At 44.5% G+C, this 25,763-nt stretch overlaps 1 protein-coding gene across 2 annotated transcripts in view; it reads left to right on the top strand.

Annotated features, from left to right (window-relative positions):
• Positions 1–25,763, top strand: part of LOC141108403 (histo-blood group ABO system transferase-like) — a 270,783-nt gene that overhangs the window by 220,454 nt on the left and 24,566 nt on the right. For both annotated transcript variants that reach the window (XM_073599990.1, XM_073599991.1), the window contains 3 exons: positions 1,760–1,816; positions 2,812–2,874; positions 6,521–6,556. In XM_073599990.1, the coding sequence (XP_073456091.1) occupies positions 1,760–1,816; positions 2,812–2,874; positions 6,521–6,556 (156 nt within the window). The remainder of the gene's footprint in view (positions 1–1,759; positions 1,817–2,811; positions 2,875–6,520; positions 6,557–25,763) is intronic.

The following is a 25,763-nucleotide window of genomic DNA, read 5'->3' on the forward strand; positions in this document are numbered from 1 at the left end:
ACATTGATCAGCCATAACATTATGACCACTGACAGGTAAAGTGAATAACATTGATTATCTCATTACAATGGCACCTAAAAGTTGGTGAGATATGTTAGGCAGAAAGGGCCAGCTTGTAATGACTAGACAACTGGGTTGAAGCAACTCCAAAACTACAGCTCTTGTGGGATGTTCCTGCAGGACCGACCAAAAGTGGTACACGGAAGGAAAACCAGTGAATTGTGACAGGGTTATGGGCAGCTAAGACTCATTGATGCAATTGGGAAGTGAAGGCTGGCCAATGTAGTCTGAGCTATGGTAGCTCAAATTGCTGAAAAACGTAATGCTGGTTCTGATAGACAGGTGTCAGAACATACAGTGTATTGCAGTTTCTTATGTATGGGGCTGTGTAGCTGCAGACCAGTCAGGGTGCCCATGCTGACCCATGTCCACAGCCAAAACTGCCTACAATGGGCATGTCGGCATCAGAAGTGGACCACAGAGCAATGGAAGATGGTGGCCTGCTCTGATGAATCAAGTTTTCTTTTACATCATACAGATGATTGGGTGCATGTTTGTCACTTACCTGTGGAAGAGAGGCAAGCGGGCGGAGGCTTAAAGGATCTGCTATTGATGGCTTAGGAAAAAAAGACAATATGGTGTGGTGCTTGTTTTTCTTACATTAGTTGTATCCTATTTATAGGATATAAGCATGGTGGGGGCAGCTGCATTTGGTAATAGACCCATAGCGCAGAATTATGAATTGCTTGGTGCCAGATACCACAGCACACCTGCAGAGGTCTAGTGGAGGTCATGTCTCGACGGGTCAGAGCTGTTTTGGTGGCGAAAGTGGGACCTACTCAATATTAGGTGGATGGTCATAATGCAATAGTACACATGCACATTCTTTAAAGCAACTTATTACATTAATCCTAAATGTCCATAAACACATAAAATATTCCGGCGAATTCAAATAATCCATTGTTTAGCAAATTTTGCCCCTTTGTGACATCCACCACCATAGGAAAGGGGCTCACCCCACTTGTTGATGTTGTAATTAAAACGGTGTTTTCCGCCTAGGGAAAAACTTTTTAAAGTCAGCAGCTACAAATACTGCAGCTGCTGACTTTTAATATATAGACACTTACCTGTCAAGGGAGCCCATGATATCGGCACCCCAGCCGATTTTCAGATCAGTTGTCAGGCACTGCCATTCATCATAAGGGAAACCGGTGGTGAAGCCTTTGGGCATCACAGCCGATTCCCCCCGCTACGCATGCGCAAAGTTTGCCGCGCTTTCTAACTGGCCCGGTGGTGGAGGGGGGGGCAATCTTCCGAGGGATGGCACTGTGGCGCTGTCTCCCGGAAGTGGGGAACAGTGCCTGTCAAAAAAAAAAGGTACCCGTCCCCCCCCTTCCCCTGAAAGGTGCCAAATGTGGCACCAGAGGGGGGGAGGAAGCAGATAAGCGGAGGTTCCACTTTTGGGTGGAACTCCGCTTTAACACGTCATAGGTCTATTTCCCCAAATTTCTCAATAAATGGGTGTATACTGTATATCCTATCTCAGGAGGAGTTTTGGGTCTGCTATCGGTTGACATTAATCTAGCAGCCTAACTGGCCTTGTAGTGACCAACTGATTCACTCCTCTGCTTGTGTGTAGGCTGTCCTGCAAGCCACATGGGTTACACAGCATGGTAGATAGGTATAGCTGAATAAGAGGAGTGTCTTTCTATTTAAGCAATCTATTTCACATGTTTTTAATTTGCACAATTGCTTTTAGGTATGGAAACAAATCCATCAGATCACATTATGAATCTCTGCTTCGTTGTAGCCAAAAGTAAGTAATTTGTTTGTTTACTAGAGGCAGGGCTTTTTTTCAGTGGGAACGCAGGGGAAAGCAGTTTTGGCACCTTCTGGACTGACTGTATGTAATGGTAAGGGGTAATGGGATGTGCTGCAGGGTATTGGTGCTCACTGCTGGGGGATCTATTCTAGCTGGAGGGGATATATTTTTGCAGGGCGGGTCTATTGTTGCTAAGGAGGTCTATTGTTGCTGGTGGGGGACATATTGTTGCTGGGAGTGGGTCTTATGGTGCTGGGGGTCAGTTGTTGCTGAAAGAGATCTATTGTTGGGGGGAGGGGTCTATTGTTGATGGCTCCCGGAGAGTCTATTATTGCTGGCTGTGCGCAGATCTGTTGATGCTGCTGGGAGTCTATTGTTGCGGGGGGAAATTTTGTTGTGGGTTGCTCCATTGCTGTTAGGGGTATCTATTGTTGCTGGCTGCAGGGGATCTATTTTACTGCTTTTCTTGATATCATTACCAAATTCCATACAAATTACTTAGCAACACAAAATGATACTTGGTTCTGTATTGTCTAAAAGGGACGGTACTGGGAGGTGGGTAGGGGATGGAACCAAGGGATGGAACCAAGGGATGGTGCTTGGAAGTGGGTAAGGACGGAGAAAAGGGGTGACTCGGAAAGGGGGAATTCCTGCACCTATTGCCCTGACTAGAGGAACCTATAGAAGGCCTGTACTGAGAAAATTTGTAGGTTGCTATTGTGGAACTCAGTTTCAAAGGGCCAATTGCCTGGCTGGGGGGACCACGTACTGCACAAGAGCGGATTAAAAATAGATAAGTATACACCTCCTTTTTTTCACAGGTTAGGAAGGACAGGTAGGAGGAGGGTTGGGGTGGAGGAAAGGCATTTTTAAGACTAGTAAGTGCTAGACTGGAATTCTACTTTAAATTCTCTTTTTCAGGTCCACTTTAATATGGTGGGGGGTGGACATTGTCAGGAGGTAACTATGTATCTGCATTCTCTACACAGACCCAGTATTGCAACAGAAGACATCTCAACACGGGACCCTTTAACTGTAGTGGCAATTGGAAGGTAAGGTTTTGATCTTTCCTGCCTTCCATGTACCATAGTGATCCTTCCTGCCTTCCATGTGTGATTGTGATTTTTCCTGCCTTCCATGTACCACATGATCCTTCCTGCCTGCTGTGTACCATAGTGATCCTTCCTTCCTTCCATGTGCCATAATGAGCCTTTCCTGCCTTCCATGTGCTATAGTAATCCTGCCTTCCACGTGTCATAGTGATTTGTCCTGCTCTCCATGTACCATAGGAATCCTTCCTGCCTTCCATGTATCATAGTGATCCTTCCTGCTTTCCATGTGCCATAGTGATCCTTCCTGCCTTCTATGTGTCATAGTGATCCTTCCTGCATTCCATGTGTCACGGTGATCCTTCCTGCCTTACATATGCCATAGTCATCCTTCCTGCCTTCCATGTGTCATAGTAATCCTTCCTGCCTTCTTTATACCATAGTGATCTTTCCTGCCTTCCATGTGCCATAGTCATCCTTCCTGCCTTTCATGTACCATAGTGATCCTTCCATGTGCCATAGTGATCTTTCCTTCCATGTGCCATAGTGATCTTTCCTTCCATGTGCCATAGTGATCTTTCCTTCCATGTGCCATAGTGATCTTTCCTGCCTTCCATGTGTCATAGTGATCCTTCCTGCCTTTCATGTGCCATAGTGATCCTTCCTGCCTTCCATAGTGCACCGCAGGTCACTGTCTCCCAGAAATGTCCCTCATTCTCAAGTTCAGAAGTTTGGAGGTATGCTAAAACACCAGTGCAAAATGTATAAAAAATACACACAAAAGAAAAAACTAGCAGGTGCGCTAATCAACAGTTTGGTATAGCCCTTCAGCTGGCTAATGGTAATAATTAGACAAGTCAAAGGGCGCTGCTGCTTACTATGGATCTTCTGGGTGGCAGGAACACATCTAGACAAAACACAAAAGAAGAGAGCGCAAAGCTGCCCTAGTGTAGATACAATATAAGGATTCCACTGTGGCTGCACTCCTATAAACACTTCAAGATCCCGACAGGGGAAGGAGGAGCTGTGGACCTTCAACCTAGCTGCCCGAATTATGGCAGCACATCAAAGGCTATCAACCACCACGCTCGACGTGCAGATCCAATGCGCTTGCGTCCGGTCTAGCCAGCGCTGCTCACACGAGGACACACTGTCTCAGATCTTGAGGGGACACAGGGGTAGGGAAGGCAAAAAATACTTATAGGCATTGGTTACAGCGGTGGGACTATAGCAACTTGATAGATAAAACATAATAGATTCCTTACAGATGGTAATTTATACAAGAGGTAGTTCCTAATCATAAATTATTTTCCCCTCCCTCCTCCTGTTATATTTTAGTTCATTTTTCTACATATCTCCTTATGAAACTCACATGTGCAATTTATGGGAGAGGAAAGTGAATATTGTATATATAATATTGCACTAAAATAATAATTTCCTTTCTTAATGGGAGTAGTATGCTCTCTGTCTCATGGTCGATCCCTTAATTAGCATAATTAAGCATATTCAAATTAATAACTTTTTTAACATATTAGTATTTGCTGGGAGCAGATACATCTTTATAAATTGTTTAATTGTTTTTATTACCACCTGTTAAGGAATCTATTAAAATGTTTTATCTATTAGGTTGCTATAGTCCCAGCGCTATAACCAATGCCTATAAGTATTTTTTGCCTACCCCTGTGTCCCCTAAAGATCTGAGACAGGGGAGGCATCACCATGAGGGCGTCTCTCTTCCCCCATAAATTGGCGAGTTACTAGTGAGTTAATGGGTATGACCTGAGGAAGGAGGCCATGCCTCTGAATCGTGTTGTCATGGCAACTGTGTGACGTCCTCACTTTTTCCCACCCTGTATCCTGCTCATGTGGGTTTGTGTGTCCTCAAAGAGCAGTGCCTTAAGTTGCTATAGTCCCACCGCTTTAACCAATGCCTATAAGTGTATTTTGCCTTCCCTACCCCTGTGTCCCCTCAAGATCTGAGACAGGGAAAGCGTCACTCTCTTCTCCCCTGTATCCTGCTTGTGTGAGTTTGTGTGTCCTTGAGGAGCAGTGCTGGCTGGATCAGACGCAAGCACATTAGAATCTGCATGTTGAGCGTGGTGGTGGATAAACTCGTATGTGCTGCCAGGACTTGGGCAGCTAGGTTGAACGTCCATGGCTCCTCTTCCCCTGTCGGGATCTTCAGGAGGTTATAGGAGAGCGGCCACAGTGGAATCCTTATGCTGTATCTATCTTCACACAATGTGAGTTTGACCACTGTAGTGTTTTTAACTTTACCATATTAAAGCAGAGTTACAATAGGGGGGCTTTGTGCTCTCTTCTTTTGTGTTTTGGCAGACTGTACTATGGAGCTGTACAAAAGGTTCAGGCCATACAAATGTTTAGGCTGTACAATGCTTCAGGCTGTAATACCTTGCTTAACCACTAAGCCACCGCCCACCGTCATATGACGGCGGGACGAGGCTTCGGTTGTTCTGGGCGGACGTCATATGACGTGATCGCCCTCCCGAGCCACTAGGGGGCGCGCGCGCGTACCCGCTACGTCGCTCGGGACCCGGTGCGCGTGCCCGGCGGCCGCGATGTCCGCCGGGCACCCGTGATTGCCGGGTAACAGAGAAGGACCATGGATCTGTGTATGTAAACACAGATCCACGTCCTGTCAGAGAGGAGAGGAGACCGATGGTGTGTCCCTTGTACATAGGGACACCGATCGGTCTCCTCCCCTAGTGAGTCCCCCCCCTACCACAGTTAGAATCACCTCCCTAGGTCATACATTAACCCCTCGATTGCCCCCTAGTGTTAACCCCTTCCCTGCCAGTCACATTTACACAGTAATCAATGCATTTTTATAGCACGGATCGCTGTATAAATGTGAAAGGTCCCAAAAATGTGTCAAAAGTGTCCGATATGTCCGCTGCAATATCGCAGTCACAATAAAAATCGCAGATTGCCGCCATTACTAGTAAAAAATGAATAAATAAATAAATATGCTATAAATCTATCCCCTATTTTGTAGACGCTATAACTTTTGCGCAAACCAATCAATATACGCTTATCGCAATTTTTTTTTTACCAAAAATATGTAGAAGAATACGTATCGGCCTAAACTGAGGAAAACATTTCTTAAAAAAAAAAAAAATTGGATATTTATTATAGCAAAAAGTAAAAAATATTGTGTTTTTTCAAAATTGTCCCTTCCAGGTCCCGTTACAGGTAGACTCCTCCTCTACCAATGATCACATTACAAGACATGGGGTGCCAAAAGAAATGAGCCCCGGGGAACATTCCTCTTTACACCCTCACAATGGGAAGTGATCTCATCTCCGACCAGTGCAACCACTGCAAGCAATAAACCCCACTGATACTGGACATAAATACATACATGTCTACAATGACTCTATTTTCACCTGAAAACATACACATGTTCACATCAATGCACAGAAATAATAGCTTATACCTGAGTATATACCTCTGGCTAGCTGTAAATTCCATCCTGGGTGGGGATAAATGCAGGGATTTTATGCTAGAGCATATTTTTAGCCTCAAACGACCTGTGTGCATGAGGGCTTTTTATGTTTTATTTAAACACAACTCTAATATATTAATACAACTTGATCTTTTAAACTGATTTTTTTTTGTTCTTCTACAGAATGTTGTATGACAAGCCACAGACCTTTAAACCACCGTGAGTTTGTTTTGTTGATTATACAGCATCGCTTAGCATGTGAGCCAGATATATTCAAGAACATTGTTTTCAGGCCCTCTCTCTCTCTTGCGTGCTTGCTCTGTCTCTTTTCTTTTTCCTCTAGTTCTTTTTCTCTTATTTCTATTTAACCTTTTCTTTCTTTTTCTTTCATTTTTATTTGTCTCTCAATCTCATATTAATCATTGGAAATCAGTCCCAACATGACTGTTAAGGGGAAGGCATCGTTTTTGTACAATTGTTTTTATTTGTAGTTAGGACGGAAAATGCAGTTAAAAAAATAAATCATTCTAAGAATTTTAGGTAGTTGTGAAGTCAATGCATAACATTTTAATTGCTCAAAATGTGTTGAAATAATCTGTATTTCTAAAAATTTACAAAAACGGTGCTTATCTACCTTTTCTGAGCATTTTGGATAGGTTACATTTCCCCGTTTCAGCATATCACAGACCTGCAGGTGGGCGGGGACACATTAAAGGCACATTAAAGGTGTTATTGATAGTAAGGCAGGGGATCGGCTGGCTGGGGAAGTTTCTGCCGGTCTAGAAAGGAGAGGTGGGTGAAGGGGCGTGGATACAAGCTGACCATGGCAGGGCATATTTTTATTTAAAAAAGCACAGTTCAAAGCCCTAAAAAATACAGATTTATTAAGTGTTATTTTTAAGGTTACAAACACTTTAGGACTGCATTCACAATTGAGCATTTCCTAAATGGTGCAAAATCATGTGTTTTTGCACACTTTTAGGAAATACACCAAAACGTTTATCACGCTTGCAGTGCAACTCATTGTTAATGTCACTCCAAGTATGGCAAACAGAAGAGTGGGAAAAATGTGTCAAATTTAGCAAAATGTGTAGACAAAAAACACGTTGTTATCCGTGTACTATATTTGAGATTTAATATCTCTCAGATATGATTTGGGTTAAATGAGAGTTCTTTGACCATGAGTGAAAGCTTTAACACAATAACATTTATTGGTGTGTAGTTGAAAGTCTATCTAATACACAACCATCTATCTATAGCAGTGATGGGGAACCTTGGCACCCCAGGTGTTTTGGAACTACATTTCCCATGATACTCATCTACACTGCAGGGGCCATGAGCATCATAGAAAATGTAATAAACCCTGAGAAAAATAGGGGATTGGCACTGTTCACTGGTGAAAAAAATAAATTAAACTATAAACAGACTCTTGACACAAGGGGAACATTACACCACAATTCTGGGTGAATGAAAAGTGAAACACAGTAAAATAGTATGTGTAAATAAATGTACTTGCTAAAAATACCAAAGAATGTGCAAACTGCCCAAAGTGAAGTTATATAAAATAATGGATAAAGCTCCAAACAATAATATAAGTGAATAATCAATCAGGTGTATAAAAAAATAAAATTTCACAAGATCCAAGGATAATAATCATTGAAAGGTATAAGTGAATTATGCCCTAAAAAAACACAAACACAGTGTTGCCCACTCCAAAGTGGTGTATATACTAGTAAAGTGAGATTGGATGGTGTTCAAAAAATAAAAAATATTAAAACCAAAAAAAGGACAATTTACATATGTGTATAAAAGTGTGGTGTTAAAGAAAAAATTAATACATGAAAAAAAATAAAAAATTAATAAATGAAAAAAATGAAAAAGTACATGCATGCAAAAAATTCCAGAAAATGCCAAACAATGCTGTATATATTAAAATGCTATAAATATTAAAAAAGTCCAGTGTGCATAAAAAGTTCTTGTGCAACAGGCTAGTGTATCTTCAAATGGTTCCAGGTAAGTCCGTCCCAATAGATATATACTGTCCTGTGTGGAGCCCCCTCTAGCGCCCCCACTCACCGGAACGCCCAACCCCTGCAGGGGTAATAGGCATATAGATGTAAATCCGATGATCCAAGCGGTCGGTGTCCCCTTCACCACCTGCTCTCCACTTGTGTCACCAGATCGCTCTCAAACGGCATCCACCCGGACAGCATACCATGTGCAGGGAGAAGAGAATAGCCTCATAGTGTGATTCCAAATATAACTTTATTAAGCTCAGGCTTACATAAAACGAAAAAAATGTATGAACTAAAATCAAATAACTCTCTGCCCAGAGCAGGCTGTTCTGCCTCAAGTGCCCTGTCCATGATTCCACAAAGCGTGTGCTCCAGCAGGAAGACTAGAGGGACAGTGTCACTGATGCATGCATTGTCGCTGCTTACCATCCTTGAGGCCTCCTCAAATGGTGACAGGACAGTACATGCATCCTTGATCAGTAGCCACCTGCATGGCGAAAAGAAGCCAAGCTCCCCTGACCCTGTCCTGTGACATACTCACACAGGTACTTATTGATGGCCCTCTGCTCTGTGTGCAGCCGCTGCAGCATTGCCCATGTTGAGTTCCACCTGGTGGGCATGTCACAAATGAGGCGGTTGGTGGGCAGGTTGCATTCCCTTTGAATGTCAGCCAGCCGAGCACTGGCATTGTATCACAGGCAGAAATGACCACAGACTTTTCGGGCCTGCCTCAGGAGACCTTGTAAGCCTGGGTACCTGCTCAAGAACCGCTGCACCACCAAATTCAGGACGTGTGCCAAACATGGAACATGGGTCAAATGTTCCTGTCGGAGGGCGGAGAGAAGGTTGGTGCCATTGTCGCATACAACCATTCCTGGCTGAAGTTGGCGTAGCGTCAACCACCTCTAAGCCTGCCCCTGAAGAGCTGAAAATCTCTGCCTAGTGTGGATCCTGTCCCTTAGGCAGACCAACTCAAGCACTGCATGGCATATTTTAGCCTGACTGATTGCGTAGCCCCTTGAATGCTTACGGAGCACCGCTGGTTTAGAGGACAAATCTGCAGAAGAGGCCATAGAGGAAGAAGTGAAGGGGTGGAGGAGAAAGCCGTGGCAGAATCACCACTAGCATTTTGGAGGCGTGGTGGTGAAACAAGCTCCAAGAACACTGAACCCTGTCCTGCTTCCTTCCCATCTGCCAGAAGAGTTGCCCAGTGCGGATGAAGGAAAAGGAATGTCCCTGCCCATGCCTGCTGGACCATGAGCCGGAATGGCCTTCTGTGAAAAGAAATGGCGTTTTGGAACCTGCCACTGAGGTACAGCACATTCCACAAATTCATGAAAGGGGGCAGGGTCTAACAGCTGAAAAGGCAGCAGTTGCAATGCTAGCAATTTGGCCAAGCTAGCATTTAGACGCTGAGCATGTAGATGGCTGGGACTGAATTTCTTTTTAGTTCAGTAACTGGGGTAGGGAAATTTGCCTACTAAAATCAATTGGTGGCATACTGCTAGCAGATTGGCTGCAAGTACTTGGGACACCTATTGCTATACCATCGTTCCTCTCAGGGCAGGCTTTTGAGAGGACTGGAGGTATAGTAGGGTTGGAGATTCCAGGTGAGGAGCCAGGAGAAGTCCACATTTTTCTTTGATGTGGGTCTTTCAAGTGCTGTTGCAAACGGACTGCATGGCAGGTCGTCATATGTCTGTTCAAGCATGTGGTGCCTAAGCGGCTGCTGTTCTGGCCACACTTGATCCACTTCAGACATAGCATTACAAACAGCAACGTGCGATCTGCTGCACACATGTTGAAAAAGGCCCACACTAAGGAACTTTTAAAAGTCAGCGGGGAGTCAGCAGGGCCCTGCACCTGTGAAGCTCTGCAGTGTGATACAATAGGGTGGCTGCCCTTAAGCTGCCCACTAGAGGACATCCTGCCTCATTGGAGTTGGGCCTCCTCCTCCTCTTCCTCCTCACTTTCCTCCTCTCTTCTCTCAGGCACCCAAGTACAGTCAGTGACTTCATCATCCCCTCCCTCGTCACTGGAGCTAACTTGGCAGTATGCTGTAGCTGGGGGAACATGACTGCCAGTTTCTTGTCCTTCTGTGGTACCCCCTCTCTCTAGGCTCGAGTAACTCCCTTCCTCAATCTGGGAACCAACATCGGAGCCTTCAAATCGCTGCGCATCCTCCAGCAGCATGTACCCAACACTGTGGTTGAATAATTCTGGGGACTCCTCTGTGCATGATAGTGGGGCTACGGAAGGAGAGACTGTAGATAAAGAGCCTGTGGAATAGGCCGCTTTGGCAGCTGCTTTGGAAGGCAAACTATTCTGAGCCTGGTTGACAGAGGATGAGGACGGCTTCGTTATCCACTTCACCAACTCTTCTGCATGTTGTGGCTCAATAACACGGCCAGCAGCAGAAAAAAAGGACAAGAGTGCCCCGCGGCCACCGGCAGAGGATGCACCATGTCCATGACCACCACTGTTGACTGTAGACACAGAGGCTGCTTGCCCTCTTTTAGTGGACTTTTAGTGAAAATTCAAAAAGTGTGGCGCTATAAACTCCGTAAATAAGAAATAAATAAAATGAATCTAAATAATGAACACTCTAAAATATTGAGTGATTACAAAGCAAACATTTCAGTGTGAACCAAAAAGTGCTTACGTGAAGGGAATGTGATTAGTAAACAAAACTTAAATACATTCACTAAATCCAATGATAGGTGAAAACATCACAAAATAGTATTAAATATAAAGTCCATGTCATAATGAGTGAAAAAAAAAAATATATATAAGCAAAAAATCTGTGATGATGGTGCATAAACGATGATGAACAGGTGTCTCCTGAGCATGCAGAGGGGTTGTTTAGACCAAGCAACCTGGTAGGTGAATGGACCACAGGGAGACCAAACGTGCACAAAAGATTGAAATCAGTGCCAGGACCGTCACCAGGAATCATAGAGGCTTACCAGAGATAGTGGCCTGAAATAGCATATGCCAAAACAGGTCAAAAAGGCTTGATGACCGACAGGTCTGAGTATGATAACTGGTCAGATGTCATCGTCACACAGAAAAGAGGGGAAGGGAATCAGCTCTTCAATGGATACACCATAAGCCAAGTGAATAATATGTGTGGCATGTGAGGGAAAAAACACTCACATAGCGTGATAACGTTTTTAAACTTGGATTTATTAAAAAACGAATAAAAACAGACTCACATTTTTAGAAGAAGAAAACAGCATGTAAATCGTGTAGCGGTAGTCATGAGAGGTCCACCCGACATGTTTCAACTAAACAGTCATCATCTGCTTGCCAAAAAGTGCTGAGTCTACAGGTGTGTCGGCTGCTGTTTACTTCTTTTAGTGCAGCGCTGTACTTAACTTTTGCATACCAATCTATTACACCCAGTGGACTTTTAGTGGCCTGTGAGCGTCTGCCTCTCCTTGGTGGCCCTCGGGACATGATGTATTTTTCACCATACTACACTGTATTATATACTGTGTATACCGCCTGAAGTGTATTAGAAACTGTACTACGGCTGCACTGTATTGTATACTGTGTACACCACCAGAAGTGTAGTAGAAACTGTGCACACTGTATTAGATACTGTGTAAACCTCAATAAAAGTAGTGGAAACTGTACACACTGTATTAGATACTGTAGACACCGCCTGCACTGTATTGTATACTGTGTACACCACCAGAAGTGTACTAGAAACTGTAAACACTGTATTAGATACTGTGTACACCGCCTACACTGTATTAAAAACTGTACTACGCCTGCACTGTATTGTGTACACCACCAGAAGTGTAGTAGAAACTGTGCACACTGTATTAGATACTGTGTACACCTCAATAAAAGTAGTGGAAACTGTACACACTGTATTAGATACTGTAGACACCGCCTGCACTGTATTGTATACTGTGTACACCACCAGAAGTGTAGTAGAAACTGTACACACTGTGTTAGATACTGTGTACACCCTGCCTGAAGTATATTAGAAACAGTAAACCACCAAATGCACTGTAGATATAGGCTAGTGTATGTATATGTGTGTGTGTGTGTGTGTGTGTGTATGTATGTATATGTGTATATATATATCTATATATATATATAATATACACACATACACACACACACACACACACACATATATGTGTGTATATATATATATATATATATATATATATATATATATATATATATATATATATATATATATATATATATATATATATATATATATATATATATATATATATTTATTTATTAATTACACACACACAGGGGGCGGAAGGTATTCAGACCCCCTTAAATTTTTCACTCTTTGTTATATTGCAGCCATTTGCTAAAATTATTTAAGTTCATTTTTTTCCTCATTAATGTACATACAGCACCCCATAGTGACAGAAAAACACAGAATTGTTGACATTTTTGCAGATTTATTAAAAAAGAAAAACTGAAATATCACATGGTCCTAAGTATTCAGACCCTGTATTCAGACACTCATATATTTAACACAGGTGCTGTCCATTTCTGATCATCCTTGAGATGGTTCTACACCTTCATTTGAGTCCAGCTGTGTTTGATTATACTGATTGGACTTGATTAGGAAAGCCACACACCTGTCTATCTAAGACCTTACAGCTCACAGTGCATGTCAGAGCAAATGAGAATCATGAGGTCAAAGGAACTGCCTGAAGAGCTCAGAAGCGGAATTGTGGCAAGGCACAGATCTGGTCAAGGTTGCAAAAACATTTCTGCTGCACTTAAGGTTCCTAAGAGCACAGTGGCCTCCATAATCCTTAAATGGAAGCTGTCTGGGATGACCAGAACCCTTCCTAGAGCTGACCGTCTGGCCAAAGCTATCGGGGGAGAAGAGCGTTGGCGAGAGAGGTAAAGAAGAACCCAAAGATCACTGTGGCTGAGCTCCAGATGCAGTCAGGAGATGGGGGGAAAGTTGTAGAAAGTCAACCATCACTGCAGCCCTCCACCAGTCGGGGCTTTATGGCAGAGTGGCCTGACGGAAGCCTCTCCTCAGTGCAAGACACATGAAAGCCTGCATGGAGTTTGCTAAAAAAACACCTGAAGGACGCCAAGATGGTGAGAAATAAGATTCTTTTGGTCTGATAAGACCAAGATAGAACTTTTTGGCTTTAGTTCTAAGCGGTATGTGTGGAGAAAACCAGGCACTGCTCATCACCTGTCCAATACATTCCCAACAGTGAAGCATGGTGGTGGATGCATCATGCTGTGGGGGTGTTTTTCAGCTGCAGGGACAGGACGACTGGTTGCAATCGAGGGAAAGATGAATGCAGCCAAGTACAGGGATATCCTGGACAAAAACCTTCTCCAGAGTGCTCAGCACCTCAGAATGGGCCGAAGGTTTACCTTCGCACAAGACAATGACCCCAAGCACACAGCTAAAATAACGAAGGAGTGGCTTCACAACAACTCCGTGACTGTTCTTGAATGGCCCAGCCAGAGCCCTGACTTAAACCCAATTGAGCATCTCTGGAGAGACCTAAAAACAGGCTGTCCACCAATGTTTACCATCCAACCTGACAGAACTGGAGAGGATCTGCAAGGAGGAATGGCAGGGGATCCCCAAATCCAGGTGTGAAAAACTTGTTAAGAAAAATAGGGAGAATAACTGCGCTACGGTGAAATACATAAACAATAACAATTATAGCGGCGAATAATCTATGTGACACAAACACAGTGAAATTAAATAAGAAAAAAAGAGGGTTGAATCGCGCTAGAACAGATTGGTGATCATACACATCATCACCCAACCAAATATTTAGAACTATGTGAAGAGTTCCCCTTTAGTGTATACATAATATACAAAACACATGTCAAATAAATAATTGATCCAAAAATTAAATGTTCAAAATGATAATTAAAAGTCCATGTATAAAAAATAAATCACCCAAGTGATATGAAAGTATCTTAAAGTTCCAAAAAACATAAATTCTTGCTGTGAGAAGAAGCGTGCTTGTTTCACCACCGTGAAATCAGACTGGCCGCTTACCAGAAATTCATGATCCCCGTTACAGAGGATCAGAGAAAGCTGTTTGCTAATACTGCTTTGAACCACGACCAATGGATCAGAGACCTTATACCGAGATGGGACATCAAAGACTGCAGGGTCAGGCTAAATATGTTCACACTGACAGATACTCAGACATCAGCCCACAGCATTGCAGATATGGTCATAGAAGGAAAAAAAGGGCTCCATATGGTGTAAAATCATTGACTTTATTGGATAAGTAAAAGGTTAAACTCACATGTTAGTAGACAATAGTAGGCATGTAGTGTAGTCTGGAACGCCGGCCGGAAGCTCACAGACAGCCCGTCCTACTGGAAACAACAGCAGCAATGGGAGGTGACGAGTACACATCGCTCTGCCCTACGCGGCGTTTCGTGATAGAGTCACATCATCCAAGGGCACGGGCGGCGCGTCTCGTCACCTCCCCTTATAGTACTAAGAGCCTGACCAAGCCTCGCTTTGAATTCCGCTCCAATGGCGGACTTGCACAAAAAATTGAAAAATCCCGAGCGCTGATTAGTGCCTCACTAAACCAAGCCTCACTGTGAATGCCGAATCATCAGCGAGCCTACCCAGGCCGGATAATCCCAAACACTGAGTGGTGTCAAGTGCGCAAGTGTGTGCACAATCACTGGAGAGAGAATTAATCATGAATTGCAATAAACCGCTGGTTAGAAGGGGGTATAAGGTCAGGTATCTGGGAACCATAGAACTCATATAGAGATAGGTACCCCAAAAAAGCAATAGAATGTCAACAAAATACTAAAATTATCAAGTCAACCAGTGCGATCCGTGTCACAGACCGGACTTAAATTGACTTGAGCATAAGGGGACATTCTAAAAATAAAATAAACAAAGGCCACCCAGTGGCCATATTAAAAATTGCAAAAAATGTAAATGAAAATAGAAATAAAATAAACTATAGGTAATAGAGCTGTGTATCCTTACGAACACACAGAGGTAATACCTATATTATATAAATAAATAAAGGCAAAAAAGCCTCAATGTAATCCTAAATGAATAGGTCCCATCTGGCAGCATGGTCCGTGTCACAGACCGGAACCGGCTTATAAAAGACATAAGGAGACATGTCAATAAAAAGCATGGTGGCCACCTAGTGGCCATATTCAAATTGGCACAGCACTGTAGAGCCATGTCAGAAAACTAATCCCAATGGATATATTAAATCAATTGGAACCAATAAACCTAATCGTGACTATAATAGGACCATAGTCCCACAAATTCGTCTTGAGGAAAATATTGATGGAAAAAACATTCCAAGAATAGATCCCAAAAGATGAATAAACAATATTTATTAATAGTATTGATATTTTGAGTGAATCCTTATTTTTAATTTTTAAGTAAAAGTTGGATGGGCCATGGAAAGATAATAAAAATAAAAGACGGTATGTTTACCCCACCACCTCATTAATGGGGCTATGTAGGTGGTCTAGATGGATGGGAAGTCAAAGCATAGGCCTTCAAAAAATTCACCAAGGGCACAGTTTGAACATCGAAATACAATACCATCTCTCAAACGCAGCTCATCCAAGTACCTAGAAATTGGGCTGCCTACTTCATGTATATTGGTTAATGGCAAAAAGTTGTATCCCTCCTTAGGAATTACTGATAAAGGCATTCACATCCACGTCGACATTCATGCCGTATGGTACATAGCTTTTGAGCCTGTGGATCCAGGACATCTCACTCTTATGCCCCGTACACACGTTCGGGTTTTCCGACGGAAAATGTGTGATAGGACCTTGTCGAAAATTCTGACCGTGTGTAGGCTCCATCACACATTTTCCATCGGATTTTCCGACACACAAGTTTGAGAGCAGGCTATAAAATTTTCCGACAACAAAATCCGATCGTGTGTACACAAATCCGACGCACAAAGTGCCACGCATGCTCAGAATAAATAAAGAGATGAAAGCTATTGGCTACTGCCCCGTTTATAGTCCTGACGTATGCGTTTTACGTCACTGCATTCAGAATGATCGGATTTTCCGACAACTTTGTGTGACCGTGTGTATGCAAGACAAGTTTGAGCCAACATTCGTCGGAAAAAATCCTAGGATTTTGTTGTCGGAATGTCCGATCAATGTCCGACCGTGTGTATGGGGCATTAGAGATCTCCCTAAACAACAGGCTACCTCGCCAATGTGCTCTGAGGAAACCAGCGGTGATTGGCTGGTGAAACGCGTCAGCACGTGACGTCAGCACGTCACCTCGGAGCCGCGAGCTCACGGTGTTTGAATGTTTGACCGGGAACTAACAGCTGACGGCCGGCTTTCATCTTCTAACAGAAGGCGCTGACACAGCGGGACATCTCCCACCTGACGGCAAATGCAAATGCAGTTTGGACTGACATCTACAAGCAATCATCTGGGGTAGAGCTTACGACTCCATGAGCCGCTGATCCACTTGGTGAGAGAAGTATCACTCCAATTTTTATTTCTAATACAGCCTGAGTCGTGCCTGCTCCCCCTACTGTTTTCCATTAATACAACTGCTCTGCTTGTATGTCCTGGGTTACAACCACCTTCAGTAGTTATTGCCGGTCATTGCTGTCATCTTACCCACGCTATGGGTCTAGCTCCCGGACTGCTATAAATCTCAAAGCTGTGTTTAAGCTGTGTTGAATTCGTTGCATTAATTACTATCAAACATCCATTCATCCACCCTTACCTCCACACCGCCACACTATCCACACTTGGATTGATCTGAGGACTTATCTCATACAATACTGGCCAATATATTAGGAATCTGCTGCTGTGATTGGTGTGTGTATGGGGTATGTTTGGCCGCGGCTCCGTTGTTTTTAATGATAACGTTATCAATTTTAATATGGTCATTTGACATTCTCCCTATTTTGCCTAATTTTTGTACTTTTGTGTGGTGTTTTGTAGCTTAATAAATATATTGTTTTTTTGGCAGATCGTGTTTGGGTGATTGCCTTCTTTGGGGGAATCTCTTTTTCCTTGTTGTTTTGTTACCACGCCAATGTGGTTTGTACTTATCAGTGCCCACAAACAGGGTATTGGAGGGGTCCTTGTTATGTACCTGGTCGTAGTGTCTGGACACAGGGTGCTTGTCATAACCTCTCTTAATATTCCCTATATGTTTGTTTAGACAAACCCGCAATGCCCTTTTGGTCCTCCCCACATACTGAAGCCCACAGGGGCACTGTAAGAGATAGACCACCCCTACCGAGGTGCGTGTAATAAAGGGTTTGATATCATATGATCTTAAAGTGCTAGTAGATGTAAACTGGGTAATTCGCCTAGCTCTATTGGCGTTTAGAGAGCAAACTTGGCATCTTCCACATTTATAATATCCAGTGAGGTTTTGGCGAAAGTTGCGATTATCACTTGGAGTATCTTGGACAGAGGGACTACCTTACTCCCAAGGGAGGCCACCCCCCTAAAGACCACTCTAGGTCTGACTGGTAAGATTGAGCTCAAAACTCTGTCACTACCCAGCAGATGCCAATGTTTCTGTATCAATTGTTTAATATTGCGATGCTGTACCGAGTAGGTGGTAATAAACAGCACAGCATCTGATACAGTAGCATTATGCCGGGGTACATCAGACAACAGTGAGAGTCTGTCTCTGTCTCCTGCCGTTTTCATGGCCAGAGACAGAGATGCACGATCATATCCTTCTCGATGAACCTATCCATAAGAATGGATGCTTGTTCATCAAAGGTAGTAATGTCTGAGCAATTACATCTCAGACGTAAAAATTGGCCCTGGGGATAGCTCTGAGCCAAGGCTCGTGGTGACAACTATCCACCGGGATGTAAGAGTTCCTGTCGGTCACTTTTGAAGTGAGTTGATGTCACAAAATGGTCCTCCACTATCTGGATCTTCAGATCCAGAAAGTGGATAGTGTCACGACTGGCCTCAAAATTGAACCTAATACCCCTGTTATTATCGTTTAGAGATGTAATGAAGTTCTGTAACTCTGATTCGCAACCATCTCACAGGAGGAGGACGTCGTCAATGTATCTGGCCCACAGGAGCACCTCCAATCTCCTGGGTGCATCAACAACGTCCTCCTCCCACTTGGCCATGAAAAGGTTGGCCAAGCTCGGACAGGATCCTTATGGACCTTCGGGAGGTAGTAAATGACTGGAGTGCAAGGTGCACTGGGGACCAGAAATCGTCTTTCCTTGTCATTTAATATACCTCTCCGGAAACCAACCTCTACGATAGATTCAAGCTCCTTTTTATATCTGACCAGAGGGTCTCTTTGTAAAACCGTGTAAGTCTCGGTGTCATCAACCAACCGATGCATTTCCCTCTGATAGTCACAACGATCTAGGATTACAATCCCCCCACCCTTGTCAGCTGGTCTAATGACGAGGGATTTGTTGTGACAAAGGGATTCTAGTCCAACTTGTAGTTCCCTATGCAAATTTGCCTTCTTGACCCTGATCTGCTCAAGGTCGCGAAGGACAGCATCCCTGAATACCCGAATGGCCGGAGCCACGGGGCCAGGAGGATTGAAAAGAGAGGCATTGGAGAGATTGGAATGTTGGTATTCTCCTCTCATTACATTATCCACCCCATTCATAGGGTTAGACAACATATAACGTTTAATGTGCAACTTTCGAGTGAATTTGTGCACATCCATAAAGGTTTGAAACTTGCTCAAGCTCCTAGGTGGAGCAAATTTCAAACCTTTATCCAACAGTCTCTTCTCGGGATTAGTTAGAGTCTGTTTGGATAAAATGAAAAATGCCAGTTCCTAGGTCCTTTTTCTTTTTGGATGCCTGGACCCGCCTCCCCCCCCGACTCCTCTTTTCGTTCTACGGGGCGTTTGGCTGTCTGTGAATCCTTGGGAAAACCCCAATTTTGATTGTTTCTACCATCAGAGGGACCAGGGTATTGTGGTGGACCAGAATATGTACAATCCCGTCAGGAATCTACAGGATAACGAGTATTCTGGTTCCTCATAGGGTAATTCTGTCTGTAACCATCGGTATTAGTTCTCCGGTGTCTGGGGGTATCCAGGTCGGACACAGAGGATAGAACCGATTTTGCAACGGGACCGAATTTGCGTAACCATCAGAAGAGGGACCATAAGGGAGCTGGTTGGATCTCATATTGTAATTAAGAGGGTTAGGACTCCATGATGAGTTTCCCCAATTAGTAGGGGGGATATCATAGGGTTGTGCATGATGACCAGGGTTTGAATCCCCATAGTAAACATGTCTGGTATTCCCCAGTGGTCCCCTAGAGGGAGTACCCCCAGGGCCGTGATTCAATCTATCTTTATGACCTTTAGATTTTTTCCCCATGGCCTTAGGACAGACATCCCTCCTGGGTGTGTGCTTGGTCACTTGGAGGTGGAACAGGCGTAGCAATGGGAGGAACAGGATCTTGTGATTGTGTGTCCATCCTCCTGTTTTCTTCCTCAAGTGAGGCAAGTTTTTTTTGCCAGATAAACACAAACCCAGACTGGTAAACTTGCTTGTCTCTGGTATATTTCTTTCTCTTTTTGATCCCTATCTTCCTTCTCCAATATTTTTAAGAGATATTTTTAAGAGAAAAACTTGTTGCATCTTTCCCAAAAAGACTCATGGCTGTATTAGATCAAGAGGGTGCTTCTACTAAATACTGAGCAAAGGGTCTGAATACTTAGGACCATGTGATATTTCCGTTTTTCTTTTTTAATAAATCTGCAAAAGGAAAAAACACATTTTTCCTTTCCCGATGAGCGAGCCAGTGCGAGATGCACAGTAACCTATCGCCGAGAACCAGAACGATGGGATCGCGCTGGAAACACAATCTCGCGGTCAGGTACTGTGTATATGTATGTATATGTGTGTGTGTGTGTGTATGTATGTGTATATATATATGTATATGTATGTATGTATATATATATATGTGTATGTGTGTATATATATATATATATATATATATTATGCACTGACTGAATATCGAGTAAACACTGAATATATAGTCTATGCTAAATGCAGAGTATGTGTGTATGTATGTGTATATATACTAGACTGACTCTATATATATCAAATACATTGCCACTAACTGAATAACCTGCCTGCTTAATCTAATTCAAGCTATCTCTCTGTCCACGCCAACAACACTACACAGGGCCGCAGTGTAAGCAGCCTTATATAGTGTGGGGCGTGGACTTAGTCCCCCTGAGCCATGATTGGCCAAAGGCACCCTACCTTTGGCCAATTATGGCTCTCTCAGCAGAGCACACTGTGATTGGCCAAAGCATGCAGGTCAGGTGCATGCTTTGGCCAATCATCATACAGCAATGCACTGCGATCTCGCAGTGCATTATGGGGCGTTTCGCAGCGCTCGAATTTCCCACGCACACCCCATAATGTTCTCTGTTCTGCGAACGGGAAAACACCTGATGTTCAAGTCGAACTTATGTATGACCTGAACATCAAGCTCATCCCTATTGGAGACCAATGATCTCTATTGGTGTATGACAAACACACAGACATATACACTTCTTCAGGACTTTCGTAGTTGTAAATATAGTATACAAACAAAAAGGAGACAATAAGCCCTACTCCAATCCTCCTATCCCAGCGCTAAAGGATATTCGGTATATGCAGATGGAAGATAATAATGGTAATAAACCGCAGTGATTTAACCTGATGTCACCATATTCTGAGTGAGATATCTCTCAGCAGCCACTTAATACAAAAAGAAATAAAAATATGGATGAATGAATGTACTATATGAGACAGCAATTAACCCATAAAAGCAGCGCTATTTTCAGTCCTCAATGCTGACTGATAAAACAAAGTCTTTGTAAATGCAAGCAAAACACATGCAGGCAGGCAAATTCCAACAAAGACACAGCGGTTGGAGCTCGGTCTGGATTCCCTTATATGAATAGTAGATTTGATGAGTGCACCTTTCACCATCTATTGGGACACCTTGTGCTGCACACACCCCGTAGGGGTTCAAACTCACCGGAGCCAAGAGGTTAACAAGCCTTGGATCAAATCCTCTCTCTGGTTACTCCCAAAGTCCTCCAGGGTTGATAATCAGATAACATCAACAATGTCCACATGTAAAAAAGAGACCCCGAATAGTCCAGTACCGTTTTGATAATTTATTGTAAGTCACAAATAAGAGAAAAAAACTAATAAAGTAAATACACTGTAAAAATCAGTGGGCGCAGTTCCTTACAAAGGATAGCCTTCTAGCTTTCAGTTGGTTGGTAATAGTGGATAACTCAAACTGCTTCTCTCAGAGCACAAGGGTACTGGTTGCAGACTGGATAGATGATACACACTCACAGCTGATCAGTCCTTCATTCCACTAGTATACAACTACAAGCTTGGAGCGCACTGCGTGTCAACCAGGCACAGCTGATCCGCACTTCCTCCTTCTCGTGTGTGAAGCTTCAGGCTAGAAGCACCCTGCGTCCTCACGTGATAACGGTTGCCGTGGTATCGTGCTCTGACTAGTTTCGTCAGGAAGACTTTTTCAAAGAGCATGACTACACGGCTTGTTGAACAAAATGTATCTGAAAACCAGGGGGTGGGGCGCGACCAACACTCCGCCCTAATGAGTCAATACTTGGTAAGTAGGGATGAGCCGAACACCCCCCGGTTCGGTTCGCACCAGAACCCGCGAACGGACCGAAAGTTCGCACGAACGTTAGAACCCCATTGACGTCTATGGGACTCGAACGTTCGAAATCAAAAGTGCTCATTTTAAAGGCTAATTTGCATGGTATTGTCCTAAAAAGGGTTTGGGGACCCGGGTCCTACCCCAGGGGACATGTATCAATGCAAAAAAAACTTTTAAAAACGGCCGTTTTTTCGGGAGCAGTGATTTTAATGATGCTTAAAGTAAAAAAAAAAAAAAGTGAAATATTCCTTTAAATATCGTACCTGGGGGGTGTCTATAGTATGCCTGTAAAGTGACGCGTGTTTCCCATGTTTAGAACAGTCCCTGCACCAAATGTCATTTTTAAAGGAAAAAATCTCCTTTAAAACTGCTTGCGGGTTTAATGTCATGTCGGGTCATGGCAATATGGATGAAAATCAGTGAGACAAACGGCATGGGTACCCCCCAGTCCATTACCAGGCCCTTTGGGTCTTGTATGGATATTAAGGGGAACCCCGCACCCAAATTAAAATAAGGAAAGGTGTGGGGCCACCAGGCCCTATATACTCTGAACAGCAGTATACAGGCGGTGCAAACAAGACAGGGACTGTAGGTTTGTTGTTAAGTAGAATCTGTTTGTAATTTTGAACATTTTTAACGTGTTTAGCTCCAGCCAAAAAATCTTTTCTAAGCTTTTTGGAAAACATAGGGAAGGGTTATCACCCCTGTGACATTTGTTTTGCTGTCTTTCCTCCTCTTCAGAAGATTTCACCTCACTTTTTTGTCCCAATGAAAAATGTTTTTTGAAAATTTGGGTTTTTTTGTGGAACAAGGATTGGAAAGCATCAGTGGAAAGGAGAAATTGTTTTCCCATATTAACTCTTACAGGAGAGAATTTCCCTTCCTAGGGGTAGATTTCATCTCACTTCCTGTTGTCTCCTTCCGTTTGCAAGTAGGAGTCGTTTGTAAGTTAGATGTTTGAAAGTAGGGTCCTGCCCTATATACTCAGCAGAAATTTGGGCCTTAGGTGTTGCTGTGGCCACAACACTGTAAGCCCTCACAGGGCCCTGCTGTGAAATATTAGATCAAGAATTGTAATTACATGCCCCTGTTGAACAGGAGCTGAAAAATTAGGCCTTAGGCACTGGTGCTGGTGCCACAACACTGCAACCCCTCACAGACACTCTAGTTGGAACGCAGGAACGAGCCCTGCTGCAAAGTATTGCTTCAAAAATTGTAATTACACGCCCCTGTTAGACAGGGGCAGAAAAATTGGGCCTTAGGCACTGGTGCTGGTGCCACAACACTGCAACCCCTCACAGACACTCTAGTTGGAATGCAGGAACGAGCCCTGCTGCAAAGTATTACATCAAAAATTGTAATTACACGCCCCTGTTAAACAGGGGCTGAAAAATTGTGCCTTAGGCACTGGTGGTGGCGCCCAGAACCAAAAATGTTCTTACAAGCTATCAGCGTGATGATTGAGGAGGAAGAGGATAATTACTCAGGGATAGTCACTCAGCATCAGCATAGGCAGTCTTTGAAGGGATCTGAGATTTCAAAAAAAATTATTCGGTTACATCAGCATCAGGTGCTTGGTAGCTGGTGGTGATCCAAGACTCATTCATTTTTATGAAGGTCAGCCGATCGACCGAGTCGGTGGACAGACGCACCCTGTGATCGGTTACCACGCCTCCAGCAGCACTGAATGTGCGTTCCGAAAGAACGCTGGATGCAGGACAGGCCAGTAGCTCAATTGCATACTGTGCAAGCTCTGGCCAGTGATCCATCCTCAAGACCCAGTAACCCAGAGGATTTTCGGTGGGAAAAGTGTCCAAGTCTGATCTTGCCCCTAGGTATTCCTGCACCATGTAAAACAGACGCTGGCGATGGTTGCTGGAACCGATCATACCTTGGGGCTGCGGACCAAAAAATTGTCTGAACGCATCGGTCAGACGGCCACCTTCTCCACCGCTCCTTCTTTGACTGACCGAAGCCTCAGCAACACGTTGTCCAGAAACAGGAGTTTGTAACCTCCCAGTCTCTGGGAACGCGTTGCACAGACCTTTCTGCAAGGCCTCCTGAAGATGTTTCATCCTCTGCTCCCTCTGCGACGGCAAGATAAGGTCCGCAACCTTACCCTTGTAACGTGGATCAAGGAGGGTTGCCAGCCAGTATTGGTCCTTCTCCTTGATACCACGAATACGAGGATCCTTACGCAGGCTTTGCAGGATCAGGGAGGCCATGCAGCGTAGGTTTGCTGAGGCATTCGGTCCGGAGTCCTCTGGGTCACTAAGAACGACATGGTCCGCAGCCACCTCCTCCCAGCCACGTACAAGTCCATGTGTTTCTTGGGACTGATCCCTTAAAGACTGCTGCTGATGCTGAGTGCCAGGCTCCACCTCCATACTGACACAATCTTCCTCCTCCTCCTCTTCCTCCTCGTCCTCTTCCTGTGTGATCGGCGGGCACGCAGGAACACTGTCTGGATAAAGGGGGCCTTGAGAGCTAAGGAAGTCCTCCTCTTCCTGCCTCTGTTCTGCCTCAAGTGCCCTGTCCATTATTCCACGCAGCGTGTGCTCCAACAGGTGGACAAGGGGGACAGTGTCACTGATGCATGCACTGTCACTGCTCACCATCCTCGTGGCCTCCTCGAATGGTGACAGGACAGTGCATGCATCCCTGATCATGGCCCACTGGCGTGGGGAAAAAAAACCAAGCTCCCCTGACCCTGTCCTGGTGCCATAGTCGCACAGGTACTCATTGATGGCCCTCTGCTGCGTGTGCAGCCGCTGCAGCATGGCCAACGTTGAGTTCCACCTGGTGGGCATGTCACAGATTAGGCGGTTCTTGGGCAGGTTAAACTCCTTTTGGAGGTCCGTCAGCCGAGCACTGGCATTATATGACCGTCGGAAATGCACACAGACTTTCCTGGCCTGCCTCAGGACATCCTGTAAGCCCGGGTACCTGCCCAAGAACCGCTGCACCACCAAGTTAAGGACGTGAGCCAAACAGGGCACATGGGTCATTTGTCCCTGTCGGAGGGCAGAGAGGAGGTTGGTGCCATTGTCGCAAACCACCATTCCTGCCTTAAGTTGGCGTGGCGTCAACCACCTCTGAACCTGCCCCTGCAGAGCTGACAGAACCTCTGCCCCAGTGTGGCTCCTGTCCCCCAAGCACACCAGCTCAAGCACCGCATGGCATCTTTTGGCCTGCGTACTTGCGTAGCCCCTTGAACGCCTACGGAGCACCGCTGGTTCCGAGGAAGAGGCCATGGAGGAAGAAGAAGAGGAGGGGGTGGAGGAGAGAGGTGTGTCACAATCAGCATTTTGGAGGCGTGGTGGCGGAACAACCTCCAACACTATTGCACCTTGTCCTGCATCCTTCCCAGCTGCCAGCAGAGTCACCCAATGCGCCGTGAAACTTAGGTAACGTCCCTGTCCATGCCTGCTGGACCATGAGTCAGCGGTAATATGCACCTTACCGCTGACCGCCCTGTCCAGCGAGGCATGGACATTGCCTTCCACATGCCGGTAGAGAGCCGGAATCGCCTTCCGTGAGAAAAAGTGGCGTTTGGGTACCTGCCACTGAGGAACCGCACATTCCACAAACTCACGGAAGGGGGGCAGAGTCTACCAACTGAAAAGGCAGCAGTTGAAGTGCTAGCAATTTTGCCAAGCTAGCATTCAACCGCTGGGCATGTGGATGGCTGGGAGCAAACTTCTTTCGGCGGTGCAGCAGCTGGGCAG

This window comes from Aquarana catesbeiana, linkage group LG09 (assembly GCF_042186555.1).
Source record: "Aquarana catesbeiana isolate 2022-GZ linkage group LG09, ASM4218655v1, whole genome shotgun sequence".
Classification (NCBI taxonomy): domain Eukaryota; kingdom Metazoa; phylum Chordata; class Amphibia; order Anura; family Ranidae; genus Aquarana; species Aquarana catesbeiana.